Below are 22,487 nucleotides of genomic sequence, written 5' to 3' on the forward strand. Positions count from 1 at the left end.
TTCCAACTCCAATAAACGCTTGAAAGACCATCCCATGGGAACATACAATAAACTAAGCTGAGCTTTTCAAAAGCTAGAATCATTTGCCTCTTCATGTTGTTTACCATTACACAAAATGGGGTTTCTGTTATGTGTCATCAATGGCACAGGGCGGGGCAATGCTAATCGACTAATAAAATCCGTATTTGGTGAGGTAATTGAGAAAGGGACTGTAGTTTGACTGCATTGTTGCTAAACTTGCAAAAGGGCTCTGGCTCCTTTGGGCCACTTCATTGTGAATGATTATTAGTTGAGCTACAATTGCCTCAGGCTGTAAATTAGAATTTACTGAAAATTGTTTCCAGTTATAGGATTAAGATCAGACAGGAGTTTTGGTTAAGAAACAAACATCAAGTGCAGCCATTACATCATCATCTGAGGAAAATTTGTTTTACTGATCATTATTTCCTCGGAAATGTTAACTAGGAAATAGAATTCAAGTTGTTTTTTGATATTTAACATTTTTATTGCAATATTTCTGCATTTTACAATTCACAATTTTTATGAAAAATTATTAGCATAAAATGGCATTTAGTTATTTTGGAGTATTTTTTATTTTTCTTTAAGACGGGTCTCTTTCTTTAAGATGAATATTTGATTTTCTCCTTAAGCTTCTTAATAATATGCATTATAGAGATTTATACATTTAGTATTATTTCCTTTTCACACCAATGGCTATCATTTAAGAGTGGAATACATAATTTATTCATCTTTACAGTTTTTGGCTAACACAAGACCTTTAACATAGTAAGTACCCATAAGCATTTACTGACTTACCATATTTTTTGTTCACTATTCTACTCTGAGAGGGTTTAGAAATAACTGTTTTGGGTGTGATATGTGAGATTTAAGAAATTTAAAAATGCCTTTGGGAGGGAGTGAAAATGAACTTATTGTTTGGAATAAATTCCAACTAGAACAGAATTCATGAATTTTCTCATTGTTTTTCCTAAGCACAAAACAAAAAAATATATGCGTATATATCTGTGCATGTACACTTATGTAGTAAAAATGCAAAATATATTAAAATGTAAAATACCAAGTTTATGCATATAAGTGTATATACCCTTTAAGAGCATAACCAATGTTGAATATGGCATCCATATTATCCACTAATATTAATCACAAGAAAGTCTGTAAAGAATTTTCACTCCACTGATGTGGTTAATGCTTTGAAAGAAAAAGAACTTGACCTTAGCCTCTTAAAAGGTTAAGACTAGCTTCATAAAAAAAGAGCAGGGGTGGGAGGAATATCAGTGAATGTTAAGTTACTGGTATATTATAAACATAAGCATTTAATTTGAAAATATAATTGCAATAAATCTGCTATTCAAAAGCTAGGTAAATATCCTAACAAGAATGCTTTGATTAAGGTTATAGAAAAAGATTAAAACTATTTCTCATCTTGGAATTGGCCTTTAAAAATTTCACATCCAACTTTTTATGTCTACTGAATTTCTGAGTAATATAGATGATAAATTGTGTTGGATTTAGAGCATCCAAATTTGCACACTACATATGTAATGGGAAACAAAAATTTTAATTTCTTTATTCAATACAGATGGAACCATGTGACTAAAAAACAGTGTTGAATAAAAACTTATTAGTTAAAATGAGTATTTGAAGACACAACATCCAAGATTGGCCCACTTAAAAGAAACAGTGAAACATAAAAGTAACCACTTGTCTAAAAGGAAAGGCATCTGGCTGAACTTAGCACACCAATCACTGCTTAATCACAATAAGTAAAATTCAAAATCAGTTTGGTTGAAGTTTAAGAGATGAGCAGAGAAGTAGTGTGAGAAAGGGCTGCAAAAGATTTGAACATTTAATAAGAGAATTTTATGTCAGAGAGAGGATTTTTTTTTACTTAGTTCACAGGACGACACAAGACACTAAAGATGTTTGAGCAGAATTCCATGATCAAGACTTTATTTTAAAGAAATTAACTTTGTGACCATTAAATGAAATATGTAAAACTGGACTGGATCCCAAACCAAAAAAAAAAAAGGTGGAACAATGTACAGATTTAAAAAACTCTCTAGATTATAATATTTTATCAATGTTATTTTCTTGATATGAATACCTGGTTTTACTGTGGTTACAAAAAGAGGATGTCCTTGTTTAGGAAACACACTAAAGGGAAGGGATATCATATCTGCAACATAAAATATTTCAGAAAAAATATTAATGTGGATTACTGGAATAGTGATGTGTCAAAAGAAATAGAAGATAACCTACTGATTTGTGAGAAGATAAATTTTATTTTGGAGACACTGAATTTGAGATACTGATATCCAGGTAGCTGTACTGCAAGTCTCCTAGAGAAACACAGTATTTAAAGAATACACATCAGAACTACACTGGGGTTAAGTGACCAAATCCTTGAGTCTCTAAAATATTATGGCTCTTTTTAGGGTCACATTATAAAGTAAGGGGAGTGGACATGATTGTACTACTGCTTTGTTACGGCCACTGTCTTATGTACCATTTGAAGTTTTATATACACAATCCTGGGATAGTTATTTATATATATTTGGGTTTTAAAATTGATCTTAGTAGGCTAGAGTATTACTGTACAGAATGAAATTCAAATTATTTTCAACATTCTTATATAACAAGACCTGTCTTCCAGTTGGTATATTTTCCACTTAAAACTTTGTGTCTAAATCAAACTTCCTAATATGAATGGAATTTCCAAGAATATAGAAAAAAATTAAAAACAAGTATATTATAAATAAAATTTTAAATGATTTGAGTCCTACTCAAGACATTTTTTTCCCACAAAAGTTCCACTAAAAAGTGACTGCCCTTGTCCTAGCAGGATATTACAGCCCATCAACAGGGTTACTTACACATTTTAAAAATATTCAGATGACTAAGCTTTTGCAACTAGAGGGTGCTGAAGGACAACAGAGCATTATATTACACCTTATTTTTTAAAAAATTTAGTAATCATTGGGAATCTGAAAAATAAAAATCTTCAATAAAATAGCATTTGATTACATATGGCGATTTGCATGAACACTATTTAAACACATTTTATTATTGAATTGACCATACAAACTCTCAGCTGTAACAAAATTCTCCAAGTAATATAGACAGAGTTATTTGGTCTTATGTTTATATTATGGGAGTTATTGATAGTTCTAATTTCAGCTCTGGAGAAATAAAAAGGTACATTGGCTGTGATATTACTAGGAAATGAGAGTCTTATAGACCAGAAAGTGCCTATTTTCAGATTGGAATAAGTTCAAACTAAATAAATATAAGTAAGTAGTGTAGACTTTTAGCAAAAAAGAAAATACAAGTGGAAGTGAGGCCTAACAAAAATATTTACTTAAATGTTTCATAACAAATTTAAAAATATCCAAATAAGAAAAAAAGAAATAATTGAATTCACAAAAGCATTTCTTAATTTTACTTAAAAATATGTAAGTATTTTAGTAAAATGAAAAAGTTAAAATCCTTTAATAATTATGGACTGTTTTTCCCCAAGTCAGGTTACTTCTAGTAACAGGGTATTTTCCTCTTGGTTTCTTAAAAATGATATGAAATAACATATCTATGACTATATTCCAATTTAAAATATTTATGGCTCTTTTTAAGGCACAGTGATTTTATATACTCTGTAATCACAAGATAAAATCCATGAAAATGCATATAGGTTTTAAGGTGGATTAAATAGAATTTATCAGAAATATTTAATCAATATATTCATCTTTTATTTTTATCAGAATCTACAATTCAGTATGAATTTATGTAAATATAGATTTCCCTTTGTTTCAAAAATGCTTACTATATATTACTACCCAGCATTTGACAACACAGGCACACTTTAGAATGAGCTGATTTTACAAATTAGCAATTTTTTCAACTTTATTTCTTCACAGAGTCCACATATTTATAGCTGATATATTTCTACTTATAAACTTTAAACAATGTGTAATATAATTTTCTTAATCTGTGATAATACCATCTAAAATTATACAAGAATAAGATGGCTTTCTCTGAAGGTTACAAGGAAGGAAATTTAAAATACTACATACATTAGAATGGTGATCATAACAGGATTTAGCGTGCACATCATTTTATTATCAGAATTATCTGAAGTATTTTCAATTTACACTAACTGAAGATAATGGTTTAGATTTTTTCTTTTATGTGGTATGCTTATCCTTCATTGTTCTTAAAGCAGTATGTTTGTTATACATATATACATCATTATTAGAGCAGAGACAATACAAGATCATGCTGCCATTCAAAATTAAAGTGCCACATTTTTATTACAATCAAATGGCATCCAAAATGCAATACATTGCTATGAAAGTGCAAAAATTTTCAGATTGGCATTATGAATGAGGTTGTTCACAATAACATGGGATTTTATTTTATACAAATGGGAAAGATTCATCATAAATATATAGACCAATATATAACATTGAAGAATAAGAAGCAGAAAGGAAACAATGCTCTTGCATAAAGATCAATTCGCTTTGCTGCGGTTGGAATAATGGGCTTGGCGGGCGGAGGCTTCTTGTTGTTCTTCGCCTGAGATTTCCCTAGTCCGCTGTTGACCTCGATAGGTTTTCCATAGCAGTCATAATTAGATAATTCAAAATCTCTCGGCAAGCTTCCGACGATGCTGAAGTCATTAGACCTCAGATCCGACTTCGAAGTACAAACCTTTTTGCATCTGGTCTCTCCAACCTTGAGAATAAAAATTAAACATAGAATACATTTAGGATTTTTCTATTTATAAAACATCTCTTCAAAAGGATATTTCAAAAATCTGATGGTTTAATCAGTTTATTATTTGTGGTCTCTTTTTGTCAAACAAACAGTCGATTGATCAAACCATCAGATTACCTGAATATTTAGGGCTCTACAATGATGGGTCATTTTATCTTAAGGGATCAAAACATAAATCATCATTTATTAGATGCTCCCAGGCTTGTAAGAGTTCTCAGTTGACAGACCCATAAATAAAAATCCAAATTCAGCTATGACACAGACCATATTACTGTGATGCGGATCACAGAAGTCCTGTAGTATTTCTAACCTTTGGCTCCCCTGTGGCTCCTGTTTCCAAACAGGATGGGTTATAAATGAGCAGAGGCATTGATCCATCCAAGGAGACAGACTGCGTCTCTGAGTCACACTCACAAATAAGAACTAAAAGATGGCCACAATTATCATGAACCAAGTATTTACTAGTGAAGGGCATTCCTAACTTACGGACTAAAGTTGAATTAGCCAACCACACTCCGAGAATCCAAAGAAACTATCTATATTTCAGCAAGATAACATGCTTACAGAGACTATTCAGTTGCTAATCTCTGAATTACCAAATTCGAATCAATTCCCTAAAATACACAAAATAGTTATTTCAGACTGAACTCTCTTTAGCAATCAGAGATATAAGCTACCCGAATGTTTTAAGTACCACTGATGTCACAAAAGACCACGGAAGGTGAGCCATTGATTTTGTTGCTTCAGTTTCTAGTGTCCTACTCCGGAGTTCTGTGATTCACTTTTGGAAACTTCACTATTGATATTTACAGTTTTTTAATGATAATGGAACCTATGTCATTGTATATTGGTAGTACAATATAATTACTCTAGTGTTTGCTTTGTTAGTATAGTGTCTTGACTAATTATGTGCAGTCTATTTACATTTACTAGATTATGGCTGGGCAAAAATTATACTTAATGTAAAAAGTAAAGTAAATTATTCCCCAGCAGTACTGCAGGTACCAGGACACTACCCTTTATCTAAACAAACACTGAGATATATTTTCTGGGCAAATGCCAGATATCAGTGTCCAAAAGTAGAAAGCAAAGATAACCAAGATATGCTGAGTGAAAAAACAAGTTAAACTGTATTTATACATTCTCTGTCATTATACTTTAAGTTGTTTCTACTTTTTAAAAAAAATTATGAACAACTACTGGTAATGCTATTTTTTGAGCTGCTGTACAAGTTGGCTTTATTATTATATACTTTATACCACATAGATATTTGTACATTGGCAAAAATTTTTGAAAAAGACATTTATGTACATATAATTGTACAAAAATACACAAGAAAATATTAACAAGTAGGAATGGGGATAATGGCGCTAGAAGTTCACCCTTCTAAAGGTTTCATACTTAAAAAAAATGATATTAATCTGTTTGTAGAATGTCATAAAATAGCCAAAGTGGAAATAATTCCATCTTGGATAGGATTTTGTTTTTGCTAACAGAGGCCAACCTACAGAAAGAGGATTCCCACAAATGTGCAGTTAAAATTTACCAATGGGAGAGCTCAGCCTAGCTTAAAAGAATTATGTCTTGATGAGGTAAATCACCACAGGTTCAGGGTTTTGTTCATATTGATTTATACACTGTGTCTATGAATATGTCTGGCAAAAAATAGGGACTGATCAATGAAATACAAGAGAGAATAAAGGTAGCAACTACATCTAAATTATTTAAATGTGACTTTGGGAAAGCGTTCATGTGTGTGTGTCTATGAACTCATTTGTACATATACATATATATGAATTATTCATATATATATATATATATATATATATATAATTTATTTCCAGATCGTCCATTTAAATTCTCTAATTTAAAATTTCACAAAGGCCATTTTCAGTGAGCAGTCTGTCATCCAAGCTCCGTCACCACACATACACACACACACAAACATCCAATCACACGCACCCATACTCCCTATAAAGTGAATCAAACAGAAGACCGCATTGAAGGCTCCAGTTTCCCAGGCTGGCTGCAGAATGTGCAGGTCTCAGTATGTGTCAGGGAGCTTCGGTAAAGAGTGAATCACAGTCACCACCGCGATGGGGGAAGAAGCTGAGAACACACTCCACATTTCAGATCTCTGCATCACTCTCAGACTCTCGGAGTGGTCTTGGAAATGTGGGCCTCTGGGGATACCCCAGTCTTTCTTTTTCTCTTCAGAACTCTCTATTACAAAAGCTTTAGATGTACTGACTCTGCTTCAGATCCACTTACCAAAACAAAGGTACACATTAGCTTCTGCCAATAGACGAGAAGCATGACTGCTCAGCGATCTTTACTTTTTCACAAAGTAAAAGATTAAGGCATGGTTTTATTCAATGTATTAAAAATGTAGAGATAGAATCTTATGTTTATTCAGAGAGATTATTAAATGTAGTAAACATGTCAGTAAAAATTTCTTCAGTATTAAAGTAATAACATGGAAAAGCACTCCATAAAGTTTCAATATAGTTATACTAAATTTTTAATCATTTAATTTATTAAGAAGTCTTCCATAAATGTATTGAAGATGCTTATATATAAAGTGAGTACAGTTATGTGCATGTGTGGGAGTCCGTGTGAATGTGTGAGAATTAGTAGAGAGACCCTCTACCACAGAAGTAATTTTTTAGGATGTGACAAAACTGAATAAAATTAGGTTCCCTCCTGAGATGTCCTCAGGCTCCTGAAATAGCTCATGATTCATTAACTAGTTGGCTGGTCTCACCTTCTCCCATTCATCAGTGATTTCACAAAAACATAACTTTCTTTTTTAGTTATTATTACCTACACATAATTATCATGTCAAACATTTATATAAAAGTACAAGAGTTTACAATATAAATACTATTTTAAACAATTATAATATCACACAAAGAGGGAGGGATACAGCTTATAAATGAAGCTATAAATGGCTTATCAATAAAGCTGTACTTAACATATTCTTAGAAGTGATCTTGGTTATATTAACCTCTACTTCATAATTTCTCAATTTTTTCCTCATAGGAATGTATCTCATTTACTTTCATCATATAAACCTGTCACTTCTGAAAATTACTGGGAGCAAAAATGAGGTTGTATGATAATGAAACTGTCAAGAATAACAAAGGATGCAGATAAAAACTTTCTAATGCTTCCAATTGTAGCTACTAAGATTTCCACTGTTCCTACTTATCCTTTATGTCTATGTTCACAGATAATCTTGACATGTTCTACAGTACTCTGAAAATCTGATTCTAGTGAGTCCCCTTCCCCTCCATCAATACACCACTTCTTGGAATATACTAAGATTACAAGACCATTTACACATTGGTGTTCTCTGTTACTAGGGAATTTCTGTACTTATTGAGGCTCCTGAAAATGGAGCTCATTTTGGCACTAATGGAAATCAAACACCTATTCTATAGAACATCTTTGCTTTCTGTCTCCACATCTCGTAACTTAGTGAGTCAGGGGATTAGTGAGCTGGTAACGAGGGAGATGTAAATGGAGTGATTGTAGTTGGAGTCAAAATTCAAGGCATGAACAGCTCCATATAGTGTAAGTGTACCAACTACTCTTCCTTCCATTTCTGGTGTGGAGAACTAAGTTTATGCCTAAGAAGGAAAACCAGTTTCTCACAAAAAGCTAATATGCTTCAGTCACTGGTTCTCTGATATACTGAAGCATGTCCTTGAGCACTGTTAACATTTCTAGGTATTATTTGGAAGTTTTGGATGTAACAGAGAGGAAAGTAAAGTATGGGGTTGAGAATAATAATTTCCCTGAAAAGTTGTGTTCCTGGTGCAGGAAGGCAGTCTGAAGTGGCCTAGTAGGCAGCAGTTGCAATATTAATCAAGGTGTTACAAGTAGCCTATGGATATGTCTATTTAATCACCAGAGTGTGGTAGCATGACGCACATACAATGAGGTTGTGAGGGACTCGAAAATAATATAGGGGGACTCCCAGCAAGATGGAGTAGACACATCCTGGACATTATATAAAACAAAAAAGATTGTGAAAGGTAGAGAAAAGGCTGAGATCAGCTGGGGACCTTGGGAGTTGAGCAATGGCATGGTGCTGAGGTCTTGTTTTCTTTTTGCCTCATATGTCCCAGATTTGGAGCTGAAGAAGCTGGAACTGAAAACGCCAGTGGGTGCAGACAGAACTGGCCCTAATAGAAGCCTGATGACCCCTTTAGCCTAAGGACAAAGAAAGGGGCAGCTTAGCAAGATAGAAAACTTTTAGACAGCAACTTCTCTACTCCAGCCATACACAACGGAAAAAATTTGTGACCCCATCTCAGCCATGCCAGCAATGGTTGAGTGGAGAACTATGTCTCAAGAGGCTGTAATGAAGGGCCCAACACTCCCACTGAAGTGGTATCAGAGAAGCTCAAGTAGGGAGCTGGGACTTCCATCTCCAAGGACCAGCAACAAGGCCCATTCCCTGCCACTGGGTCAGTGGAGACTGGGCGGGCAGCATGGACTCCTACCCCCAACCCAGCAGAAACAGACTGTGGAACTACCATGCTAAACCAAGTGGAAATCAGGGGCACTTTGAGTAAGTGGACAGCTTTCCTTAATCCATGCAGCAGCAGGTTGTTTCAGGATTTATCAGCACCTGGATCTAGAGGCAGTGCCCAGTACTCTCAGACCCACGACAAGGGGAAGGGCAAGGCGAAGGGGTTCAACCTTGTCCAGTTCTCCAGCTACTCACTACTGACCTGGAAAGATCCCAAACTATGGACACAATTTCCCTATGGGCTGGGCACCCAATAAATAAGTAGACTGTCTGACATGTTCTATATAAAGCTAACTTGATGGAGAAGAGGTCAGAAGAGATTTAACCGTGAACATGGGTGCCCCTAAGCCTTCTGAATTGGCAGAAGGTCAGTGCCCCCAACAGCCTTCCAGCCTTTCATAAAGCTTATCAAATGAGAAACAGGGGTTACGTCTGCAGTTCTGGTAAGCTCTACACATTCAATGGTAACCATCAAAGCAAAGGTATATCCTTAATTCCATGGAAAGTCTTCGGAGATTTGGTAAGGTATTGACTTTTTTCCTGATTAGTCTTTGACCTAAGTGTTTTTGGTGTATTTTTCCAAAAAGTATGTTGTGCTCAGTTCTTTTTCATCTGCGAAAGAAAAATGAATGAATACCAATCCTATCAAACCTTTACAGCCACATTATGGCATCTCGCCTGACACTGTAGAGGTTGAGGGAAATCTTTTCACTGGATAATTTCATTCTCACCTGCAAAGTGCTGATGTGAACAGGAGTCCCTGTACCATTCACAGTATTCTTTTTAGCTGCATTTCCACCTTTTCCATCTGCTTGCTCAGCCTTAGCAATTCTGGCTTTTTCTGCTTCGACTCGTTTGGGGTTATTCAGCATCACCTGGACGACAGCGTACTCCACCAGAGAAGCAAACCCAAAGAGAAGACACGCAATGAGCCACACGTCAAGAGCCTTCACGTAGGACACTTTGGGAAGTTCTGCAGCAAGGGTTGTGCACTCAGAGGCCAAGCTGAGTACTGAGAAGATACCTACAGAAACAGAAACAGGAGTCAAAGTTGCTTTTCACTCCTGTGAAATGTTCTGAAATCACTACTCTTTTATGAAATCCCTCTCCAGTAACTTCTAAATGTTCATCAGGTCCCTTTAAAGCCCAAAGAGTAGAAGGAATAACACATACATACTTTTTATGAAAGGACTACTGAATGTGATTGAGAATATTTATATACACATAGCACCTAAGAAAAATAGAAATTTAAACCAAGGTGTAAAACCACAGTCTGCATCTGTTTTAAATATGTTTAAAACATTCTGTAGTATCTCTGAAGAAGCCACAGAGCTCTCTGATTACAGAAAGTTATTTCATTTTTCATCTTTATTTTAGACAGCTACAGAGCTGAATTTTACCCATGAACAACCAAATCAGAAGAAGAGAACATATAAAGAAATTTTCTGATAATGTTCTCAACTTTAGAAAATATAATAGAAAAGACAAAGTAGAGAATATTCCTGATTATTTCAGGGGAAGCAAATAATCCCAGTTTTTCAAGGAAAGAACAAAATTCTGCTATATGTAATATTAACTGCACATAGAAAGCTAACTAGTTTTATATAAATTTAAGTCATATAATTGTAAAATCCCAAAGATAATTAGAATAATTTATCTTCTGTCTTTTCCCACTTGCCCATGCTCCCATTGTTTCCTCTTTGTCTCTTTCTCCCTTCTTGTTTTGAGAGCGGATGGGAAAACATGAGCCACTGGCACAGACCACCAGTAATACACTGAGTCAGACAGAATCTCAGAGATGCCAAGGGTCCCCCACTTTAAGTCAAGTAGGAAACAGGTTCGTCATGGCTCTGTGAGTCCATTTCACTTCTGGGGCCAAGCATGCTTTTCTCGTATTAGATTTCACCACCTCTGATAATTAATGAATACATTAACTTAATAATTAAAGATATAATTGTCTCTTTTTGATTGCCTTGGGAATATGGCAAGCACGATCTTGGTGTTAATCATCAATTAAAACATAAAAAATATTTTCCATCAGTTGCATCATTTCAGAGGTTTCTGAAAGGTGTCAATATTTTTTTAAGTATGCAAGAGCTAAAAGACTACTAGAAAGGCTTTTATCAAAATATAATGACTTCTGCAGATGGAAACAATATTATTTAGATATATAAACATTTGATAAGCATCTACTTCGCTGTTATAATATAATTATCCTAGGTCTTGAGGAAAACTAAGAACTAATTAACAGATCTGTATTTTAGAAGTTAATATAGGTCTTAAAATTTTCTGACCTGGAAGTGGAAAGGAACACAAAAATCCTAAATCATATCCATTACTGCCGTAAACTACAGCTAATTATACCAATGGGAATTAATTTGGCAAACCATCTTTCCGAGTCAATTTTTCTAGTCTTAATCAAATATGACATAGCAACCTATCAAAAACAAGCTTTCCTTAATTCCTTCATACAGAATGTATTGACACCATTCCCTGTGTTTCCATAGTATTTTATGCTCATCAGTAATACAGAATTACTAAATTGTAGAAAACTCAGGAGTATACCTGTTACTTTATATATTTATCCTAATATGTAGAAACTATACGGCAAAATGGAGAATAGTACTAGATTATAGAAGGTCTTGAAAGCCCTATAATGAATTTACCAAATTTGGTAGAGAACGTTAAGAAACTTGAAATTTGGGAAAGAGAAATGACATAATCAAAAGAATGTTTAAATCACATTACTTTGGTAGAGAGATACAAAAAAGACTGAAAGAAAAATAATAATTACAGAAACAAAGCATAAGGAAGAAGAAAAAGATTGAGACACAGTCCTGAAGAGAATGACTGGAAAAGTACCCATGAAAGATGGGAAGACTTTAGAAAAGAGATGACTTTGGTATGCACACAGGTTAGATAAAGGCCAAGAAAAAGAACTGAAAACCCTGTCACAGCACAACACAGTTGAAACCTTTGCTGAAAAGAAAGATTAGCCAATTTTCAGCAGCAATAACAGCTGGAGGTCATGCTGAAAGGGGAGAAGACGCCCGTGCCACATACTGGTGAGTCAGAAAAAGGGATCAAAGACACCAAGGAGGGGCTAACTTCTGGAAGAAAGGATATGACATTAATGGATTTGGGGGAGGATGGGGAGGTATTTATAACTCCAGGCTTTCATTTAGAAACCATGGTGGTCAATTCTATTGAGATTTTATTATTTCAAAGATGAAAGAATAGAAATAGAGATAGGTGAGGAAGAGGAGAATGTGAACATTACTATGTTCCTTATCTTCAGAAAAAGGAAATATCCCTTTCTTTAAAATAGGAAATATCCATTTGGTTTATTTTTTTGCAGAGTAAGAAATCTGAGCAAATAATATTTCTTTGAGCAATACTGTTCTATCATATTAAGATAGCTGTCAAATGGAATTATTTCATAAATAATCATAGTGAAATTTTGTATAATTTTAAGAAATTATAAACCAATAAAAAGAAATGTGAAAATGTGAAACACATTACTCAGAAAAATGTAATTTTTTATAATTTTAATACTGTGTTGTGTTCTTAATAAACTATCCTCATTTAATGGAATTCCTCTCTAACAAATCCCAGGATTTCATGTTATAATATTTCAAAACATGTTTAAAATATGTAGTCCTTACTTGTCAGAATTGTTCCTTCAATAATGTAAAAATAAATCAAGTGTAGATTTAAAACCAAGGAAAATATCATAAAATTGATATCAAGTCTTACAAACAGATGCTGGGTCTATATCTGTTAAAAGTTAAAGCTAACAAATAATATAGAGTATTCATAAATTAATAATACAGAGAGGGTGAACTAAACAAAAACCTCTATGAAAAATTCAGGGTAAAAGATAAAGTTATTTAGCTCATTGTATGCAGAACAAATTTTATAGTGATAAAATCATCTCAATTATTCAATAGTTAGTTACTCATCAGTTCATAGAGAACTTTATGATCACTGTAGGATATCCAGATAGGTATTTCTTCTTCAGCCAATTTCAGAGAAAGGATCAGCAAAATAATTTCTCAAGAGATATACAGTAGCAATGTACTGATGACAAGAGAAAGACCAAAAACTGGATAATGAAAAAAAAGGAAAGAAAGAAAAAGAGGATGAAAAAAGGAAAAAAAAAAGAAATGAAAATTACACATAGTATTTGTTGCTAATAACAAATTCCATGAACCAATAGAGAAGGTCAAGGAGATATGGCAAGTATGTACATACTAACTATGTCTAAACTCCAAATAATTTTTATCTCATCCTGAGATAAACTACTTTTCAAATATGTATACATGGAAGTGTGATAAATAAAATGAAAATATATTTAGAAGTACTACTCAATTATATTAGCACATTATCATTTCATAACATTTGAATAAAAGGATAGTAAAAAGAAAAATACTATGATCATGTAAGAATATAAAAACACATTTCTATATTTTTAAAAGAGGTCCTCATAATCCTTGAACCACTATTCCAGATGATAAGAAAAGAGCATAAAGAAAAATGAAAGATATATATGCAATGTCTACTAGAGGTGTGACCTCTAACATGAATTATTAATCTCTTTAGCACTTATTACTGAAACATATTTCTTAACAATTTCCCCTTTGCAAAAATGCCCATAAACACATGAGGCTTGACAACATGCTCCTAAATAATCAATGGATCAATGACCAAATATAAAAACAGATATCAAGGAATATATGGAGACAAATGACAACAACAACTCAACAACCCAAAACCTGTGGGATGCCGCAAAGGCAGTTCTAAAAGGAAAGTACATTGTAGTCAATACAGGCTTACCTCAAGAAGAACAATCCCAAATGAACAGTCTAAACTCACAGCTAATAAAACTAGAAAAAGAAGAACAAAGGAGGCCCAAAGTCAGTAGAAGGAGGGACATAATAAAGATTAGAGAAGAAATAAATAAAATTGGGAATAAAACAATAGAAAGAATCAGTGAAACCAGGAGCTGGTTCTTCAAGAAAATAAAATAGAAAAACCACTAGCCAGAATTATCATGAAAAAAGAGAGTGTGCACACAAAAACAGAATCATATATGAGAAAGGAAAAATCACTACAGACACCAAAGAAATACAAAGAATTACTAGAGAATATGATTAAAAATTATATGCTAACAAATTGGATAATCTAGAAGAAATGGACAACTTTCTAGAAAAACACAATCTTCCAAGACAGACACAGAAATAAACAGAAAATCTCAACAGACCAATTACCAGCAACAAAATTGAATTGGTAATCAAAAAACTACCTAAGAAGAAAATCCCTGGAACAGATGGCTTCACCACTCAGTTTTATCAAACATTTGGGGAAGACCTAATACCCATTCTCCTTTAAGTTTTTCAAAAAGTAGAAGAGGAGGGAATACTTTCAAACTCATTCTATGTGGCCAGCATCACTCTTATACCAAATCTCAGCAAAGGCACCACAAACAAAGGAAATTATAGACCAATATCCCTGTTGAAGATAGATGCAAAAATCCTCAACAAAATATTAACAAACCAAATAAAAAAATACACCAAAATGATCATCCATCATGATCAATGCAATTCATCTCAGGGATGCAAGGATGGTAGAATATTTGAGAATCCATCAACATCATAAATCACTTCAACAAAAAGGACAAAAAAAACATGATCATCCCTATAGATGCTGAAAAAGCATTTGACAAAATTCAACATCCATTCATGATAAAAACTCTCAACAAAATGGGTATAAAGGACAAGTACCTCAACATAAGAAAGACTATATACAACAAACCCAGAGACAACATAGTATTTAACAGCAAAAAGCTGAAAGCTTTTCTCCTAAGATCGGGAACAAGACAAGGATGCCCACTCTCATCACGTTGATTCAACATAGTACAAGAGGTCCTAGCCATGGCATTCAGACAACACAAAAAAATAAGTCATCCAGATTGGTAAAGAAGTTAAACTGCCACTGTTTGCAGATGACATGATGTCATACATAAAAAACCCTAAAGAATTCACCCCCAAAACTACTAGAACTAGTAACTAAATTCAGCAAAGCTGCAGGATACTAAATCAATACATAGAAATCTTTTGTATTACTATATACTAATGATCAACTAGCAGAAAGAAAAATCAGGAAAACAATTCCATTCACAGGTGCATCAAAAAGAACAAAATACCTCTGAATACACCTAACCAAGGAAATGAAAGACCTATACCCTGAAAACTACTAGACACCCTTAAGAGAAATTAAAGAAGATACCAATAAATAGAAATAAATCCCATGCTCATCGATAGGAAGAATTAATATTGTCAAAATGGCCATCTTGCAAAAGGAATCTACAGATTCAATACAATCCTTATCAAAATACCAACAATATTCTTCAATGAACTAGAACAAGTAGTTCTAAAACTCATAAGGAACCACAAAAGATGCCAAATAGCCAAAGCAATCCTGAGAAGGAAAAATAAAGCTGGGAGGATTAAGATTCCCAACTTCAAGCTCTACTACAAAGCCACAGTAATCAAAACAATTTGGTACTGGCACAAGAATAGACCCATAGATCCATGGAATAGAACAGACAGCCCAGATATAAACCCATACATATATGGCCAATTAATATATGATAAAAGGAGCCATTGACATACAATGGGGAAATGGCAGCCTCTTTAACAACTGGTGTTGATGAAACTGGACAGCTACATGTAAGAAAATAAAACTGGATTATTGTCTAACTCCATGCACAAAAGTAAACTCAAAATAGATCAAGGACCTGAATATAAGTCATGAAACCATAAAACTCTTAGAAGAAAACAAAAGCAAACATCTCCTGAATATTAATATGAGCAACTTTTTCCTGAACACATCTCGTTGGGCAATGGACACAGAGGCAAAAATGAACAAATGGGCCTACATCAAACTAAAAAGCTTCTGTACAGCAAAGGACATCATTAGCAGAACAAAAAGGCATCCTATAGTATGGGAGAATATATTGTAAATGACATATCTGATAAGGGGTTAACATCCAATATAAAGAGCTCACATGCCTCAACACCCAAAAAGCAAATAACCTGATTAAAAAATGGGCACAGGATCTGTACAGACACTTCTTCAAAGAAGAAATTCAGATGGCCAACAGACACATGAAGAGATGCTCCACATCACTATTTATCAGGGAAATTTAAATTAAAACCACAAAGATATATCACCTCTCACTGATTAGGTGGCCAACATCCAAAGAACAAGGAACAACAAATGCTGGTGAGGATGTGGACAAAGGGGAACCCTCCTACACTGTTGGTGGGAATGTAAAGTAGTTCAGCCATTGTGGAAAACAATATGGAGGCTCCTCAAGAAACTAAAAATAGAAATACCACTTGACCCAAGAATTCCACTCCTAGGAATTTACCCAAAGGAAACTAGATTTCTGATTCAAAAAGATATATGCACCCCTATGTTTATCACTGCACTATTCACAATAGCCAAGATATGGAAGCAATCTAAGTGTCCATCAGTAGATGAATGGATAAAGAAGATGTGGTACATATACACAATGAAATACTATTCAGCCATGGGAGGAAAACAAATCCTACCATTTGCAACAACATGGATGGAGCTAGAGGGTATTATGCTCAGTGAAATATGCCAGGCAGAGAAAGACAAGTACCAAATGATTTCACTCATCTGCGGAGTATAACAACAAAGCAAAACTGAAGGAACAAAACAGCAGCAGATGCACAGACTCCAAGAAGGGACTAGGAGTTACCAAAGGGAAGGGGGTGGAAAGGGTGGTTGGGAAGGGAATAAGAAGGGGATTTAGGGGCATTATGATTAGCACACATAATGTAGGTGGCTCATGGGGAAGGCCTTATAGCACTGAGAAGACAAATAACAACTCTATAGCATCTTAACATGGTTAATGGACAGTGACTTCAATGGGGTGTGGGGCTGGGCATTGATAATATGGGTGAACGTTATAACCACAATGTTGCTCATATGAAATCTTTGTAAGATTGTATATCAATAATACCTTAATTTAAAAAATATTCCCTTTTGGCAGCAACTAAAGTATTTTATGTACCTGAAGAAGGGAGTGTTATAGTATAATTTATTTAGAGTATTACAAAGCTACCTCCATAGTTACTTGCATAGTTGCTTCCATACTTAAATAGCTAAAGACAAAAATCTTTATCTAAAATTCATAGAGGAAGCATTGATGTTTGTTATTAGCAATGAAATAAATAGATAAAAGAGTCCAAGAGAAAAATCACTATAATACAAATCTGATTTTTCAAAAAAAAAAAAGCAAAATGAGTCTAGAGTAAATTAGTTATTTTATGCAACATAATTTTTTTTCTAACTTAAAAAAAATGAAAATGATGGGCCATAATAGAAAAAGATTGACAAGCTGCTTTTTAAAAAAATTCTTTGGAATAATGCAGGAAGAGAAAAGTAGAAGGAAAGATGCTGAATCAAAATAGCTTTATCAACTGAATATCCAGAAATGTAACCTAAGGCTGTAATATGATATTGTGAAACTTTTTATTCAGTTTATTTAAACTAAAAAAAAAACAAAAACAAAAAAACAAAAAAAAAGTTCACCCATTTTTCCCACTCCCCACGCCATGCCTCTTGTTACTACCACTCTTCTCTGTATGAGCTTAGTTTTGGTTTTGTTTTTATCTTAGATTCCACATGAAAGAGAGCTACCATATTTGTCTTTCTCTGTCTGACATATTTTCTTAGCATAATGTCCTTGAGGACCATCTACAGTGTCAGAAATGGCAACATTTCATTATTTATGATGAAATAATATACCATTGCATATAAATACACAATTTCTTTATGCATTATTCACCAATGGGCACTTAGGTTGTTTCTATATCTTGGCTACTATAATGTTGCAGTGAACATGGGGATGCATTACATTTGTGAATTAGCATTCTTGATTTCTTCAGATAAATATCTGGAAATGGGATTGATAGATCATGTAGTAGTTCTATTCTTCATTTTTCCGAGCAACATTCATACTGTTTTGCATAGTGACTATACCAGTAAACATTCTCACCAACTTGTACAAGGGTTCCCTTTTCTCCACTTGTTATTTCTTATTTTTTTTTGATAATAGCAATTCTAACAGGTATGCGGTGGTGTCTCACTGAAGTTCTGATTTGCATTCCCTGATGATCAGTGATGTGGAGCGTCTTTTCATGTGCCTCTTGGCCATCTATATCTCTTCTTTGGAAAAATGGCTGTTCAGATCTTCTGCTGATCTATATTCTGACAAATCAAATTCTTACCCTCCAGCCCTGATATCTCTAAGAAATCTGAGACTTGTTCATTCAACTGCCTCTCTGACATCTCTACCTAAAAGACATCTCAAACCCAGCATGTCCAAAAACTAACTCTTGCTCTGCCTACCTTCTCAACCTACTTTACACGCAGCTTTCCCATCTCAGTTAATGGCAATTTCATCTCTAGTTTCTCAGCCAAAGAAACCTTGAAGTTAGACTTGAATCTTCTTTCTTAAACCACACATACAAATCTCATCTACAAATCTCTGTCTCTAAAATATCCACCATATATTTATGACCACTGCTCATACCATGATTACTTCACCTGGATTATTAAAACAGCTCCCTAGCTTCTTTCCTGGCTTCCACCCTTGCCCCCTTTCAGTCTATTCTAAACAAAGGTGGCAAAGACAATCTATTAAAAGTTAAATCACATCATGTTCAAAAGCACTCAAAGACTTCACAAAGCCCAGATCATCAGAACACCTATGGAGATGTTATGTGGTCCAGCCCTCACCATTGTTTACTTTTTTTATTTCATCTACTAATTGCCCTTTCACTTAGTCTGCTCCAACCACATTGGCCTTCTTGAAGTTCCCAAAGTACTCTTAATCATGCTCTTGCCTCAGGAATGTTGTGCTTAATGATCTCTAGCCAGTCCCACTCTTTCCTAGATAACCACAATGAATCATTTCTTCACCTCCACCATTTCTTTATCCAATATCACTTTCTCTTTGAGGCAATTCCTGACAAGTAGGCTGCTGAGGCTGAACTCTCTCTCTCCTTACCATCATCTTATATATTATATATTGTACTTAGTTTCTGTTTCTTCCCAAGAGAATATTAACTCATTGAGGGTAACCATTTTTCTTTTTAAAATCTACTTTATTGGCTATTCATTAGGTATTGACTTTGTTAACTATATTTCACCTTCTTGAATATAACCTAGCACAGTCAGCAGAATATTTGTTGAATGAATCAAAATGTGTAAAAGTACTAATAAAGTAATACATAAATGAGGCATATCATTAACTTCTGAATGTGTAACATGGGCTTTACTACTCATTTTTTCAATCCTCCAAGTAACCCCTTGAGTATATTTTCATCCCTGTTGACATTTCAACAGAACATGGTTTAAAGAGGTTAGATCTCTTTGTTGTCTAAGTTGTCATAGCTAGTAAGCACAGAGCTGGAATTCAAACCCAGGTCTGACTCTAGAGAATGACTTTCAACCATTAAACATTTCTGGCCTATACAACAGGCCTCTTAGATACTATATGGACAGCTCAGGGACTTCATATCAGAAGTCCTGCAGTTCATGGGGATTTACAGAGCAAAATCCTTCAAGAATATGTCAGGGATTGGGAAATCTCCTAAGCAGCCTGACATTTCAGTTTATATCACTGTGTGAGAGTAAGATATTTCTAATAAACAAACAAATCATAAGTATTTGAGAAAAATGAATATTTTTCACAAACCTACAGATTTAAATCTAGATTTGGTATTTCATTCCCAGTATAATACACTATACAATTAATTCTCATTCCCTAAAGGAATAATCAGTTGCCACTGTCATCATTACAGATACACAACTTTTAGGTTGACATTTCCCCTATTTATGGTTATTAAGACATAGATTTGGTCTTTGTGGTTTTATTAAATAAAAAACACCAGATTTTTTTATTCAGGTAAAATTGTTATTTTCACTGCTTCTTTCCTGATTTGCTACTCGTTAAAATCTGTATTTTATTTAATTCCTCCAGTAAGTCAGGGGGGAGATTTGCACAAAGCCTACTGATGGAAGAAAAAAGTGAAATGCTACTACCAATCAGTCACCAAGAGGTCAGATGTATCACAGCCTTCCAATGTAAGTTCCAGGTGATATTCAGAAACACACCCACACACACAATAATGAAACATTTTAAAACATTCCAATCACAATTTGGTGTTATGTTGTTCTTATTTTGAAGTTTATTCACTTTACCCATAAGGAGGGCTCTTGGTTATTTCCCCAAGCAGAGACTTTTTCACCCCTATCTAGACACAATTCTCAAGTCTGGTTAATGATGTTGCTATGTCACAGAGCATTAAAAACAACAAATTGGAGAGTGTGGATAACCAGCCTTCACTCTCTCCAGCCAGTCCAGATGATGCGGTGCACGAAAACTGTTGTTTAGAAAAATGATGCTAAGTCATTTCTAAAAAGATAAATTATATTACATATTCCCTGATCAAAACCATAAGACAGCATATACTATTTAGAAAGATTTCCATCAAAATAGTATTTAAGTTTGGCAGTATGGAGGATTTTAGACTTTAGTTACCTATGAAAACAAGTCATTAAAAATTATTTCCTGAGAGTCAAAGGACAGATTAACAGTTTAAAATGCCCTGAGGACATGAAAAGAAAAAAACCAAGTTTAATTAGAGTGCATAAACATTAAGAAAATTTGGATTGATGTCAAATGTTGAAGGGAAAAACAGGGAAAAGTTTGCCATATCATTTCTGAAACCCATGGTTTCAAAATGGTTGATTATGTAGTTAGCTGTGTGTGGAGCTAACGCAGGGCTGGCAGGCGAGAGCGGCGCGGAGCACGTTACCCAGGGGCACTCTGGCCGCGCTGGCGTCCGGGTTGATCCAGAAGGAAAGCCAGGAGAGAACCACGATGAGCAGGGTGGGGGCGTAGACGCCCATCATGTAAAACCCGACCTGTCTCCGCAGGGTGAAGATGACTTCCACACAGGTGTAGTACCCTTTCAGAAACAACCACGAAAAACATGAGGTTCGCACCCACATACAGCTGCAGTAAGTGTGCCTATAATCAATAGTGCACCTACAAAAGTCACTTCTATTTGAGGCAGTTTCATAAAGTAAGCTCCATAAAAATTTTTTTTCTGTAAATATATATAATTTATGTGATCTAGAAGGATGACAATAGGGGGCCTACTTCACCTGACCTTTCACGACTTCATTATGCCATTGAGAAATAGATACCACATGCTGCTCCGCTATGTCAGTGTCTCGGCTTTTAAGTCTTTGTTCAGAGAATCTGCAAGGGACTTACACTTTTCATTACCTGTGGGTACTCTCAGAGAAAATTATATAAAAGAGTTATATAGGGAGCAGTAAATCAAAGTAGAACAAGTCTTAAAAGGAACACTCCTGGACTATATGCACCGTCAGAACAATTCTTCAAACATGTGTACCACTTACCTAGAAAGGATGGCACAATAACTCCTATGCACATTTAAACCTTAAAAAATTAATAAAGTATTGGAAGTAAATATTAGCAAGGATAAGAAGTGTTTTGTGTGTGTTAGATAATAGATTATAAAGTACAAACATCTGACATTTCTCTCAATTTTCTTTCTTCGTCCACTCCAGACCCTCAAATATACTCTAATTGAGGAAAAGGATTTCATTTTCACAAGTTGAGATAAATGCAGAAATTGCTTTACAACATAATTCTAGAGCTGCCAGAACATCAACCGGTGACCCAAATTAATCACAAATTATGGGCAGCTTTATAATAGCTTTTGCTGATTTAAGTAAGAAAAGTGGCACAAATATTCTCCCTCCACTGGCATAGAGTAGACATTTCCTGATGTTTGGATGATTTTTTAAGTTTTAGTCTTTTGTTTAGCAATTTAAATACAATACTTAGTGCCTAAAGTACTTAATTTAGGTAAAATTGTCATGTACTATTCAACAAAAGTAAGGTTATATACAATTACCACAAAGGTAAAATACCATCAGTGGTGTTCTGCTTAAACTGTACATACCTATTTAAAAATGTTGAAGCAAATACATGAATAAACAATGAAAAAATGAAAGA

General features: G+C 34.4%; 1 protein-coding gene across 2 annotated transcripts in view; it reads right to left on the reverse strand.

The window, feature by feature from the left end:
• Positions 1–1,953: 1,953 nt before the first annotated feature.
• Positions 1,954–22,487, reverse strand: part of GLRB (glycine receptor beta) — a 93,784-nt gene continuing 73,250 nt past the window's right edge. For both annotated transcript variants that reach the window (XM_073232537.1, XM_036992958.2), the window contains 3 exons: positions 21,253–21,405; positions 10,063–10,355; positions 1,954–4,749 (listed from right to left, as the gene is read on the reverse strand). In XM_073232537.1, the coding sequence (XP_073088638.1) occupies positions 4,453–4,749; positions 10,063–10,355; positions 21,253–21,405 (743 nt within the window). In that variant the 3' untranslated portion in view covers positions 1,954–4,452. The remainder of the gene's footprint in view (positions 4,750–10,062; positions 10,356–21,252; positions 21,406–22,487) is intronic.

The sequence above is a fragment of the Manis javanica genome, chromosome 3 (assembly GCF_040802235.1).
Source record: "Manis javanica isolate MJ-LG chromosome 3, MJ_LKY, whole genome shotgun sequence".
Classification (NCBI taxonomy): domain Eukaryota; kingdom Metazoa; phylum Chordata; class Mammalia; order Pholidota; family Manidae; genus Manis; species Manis javanica.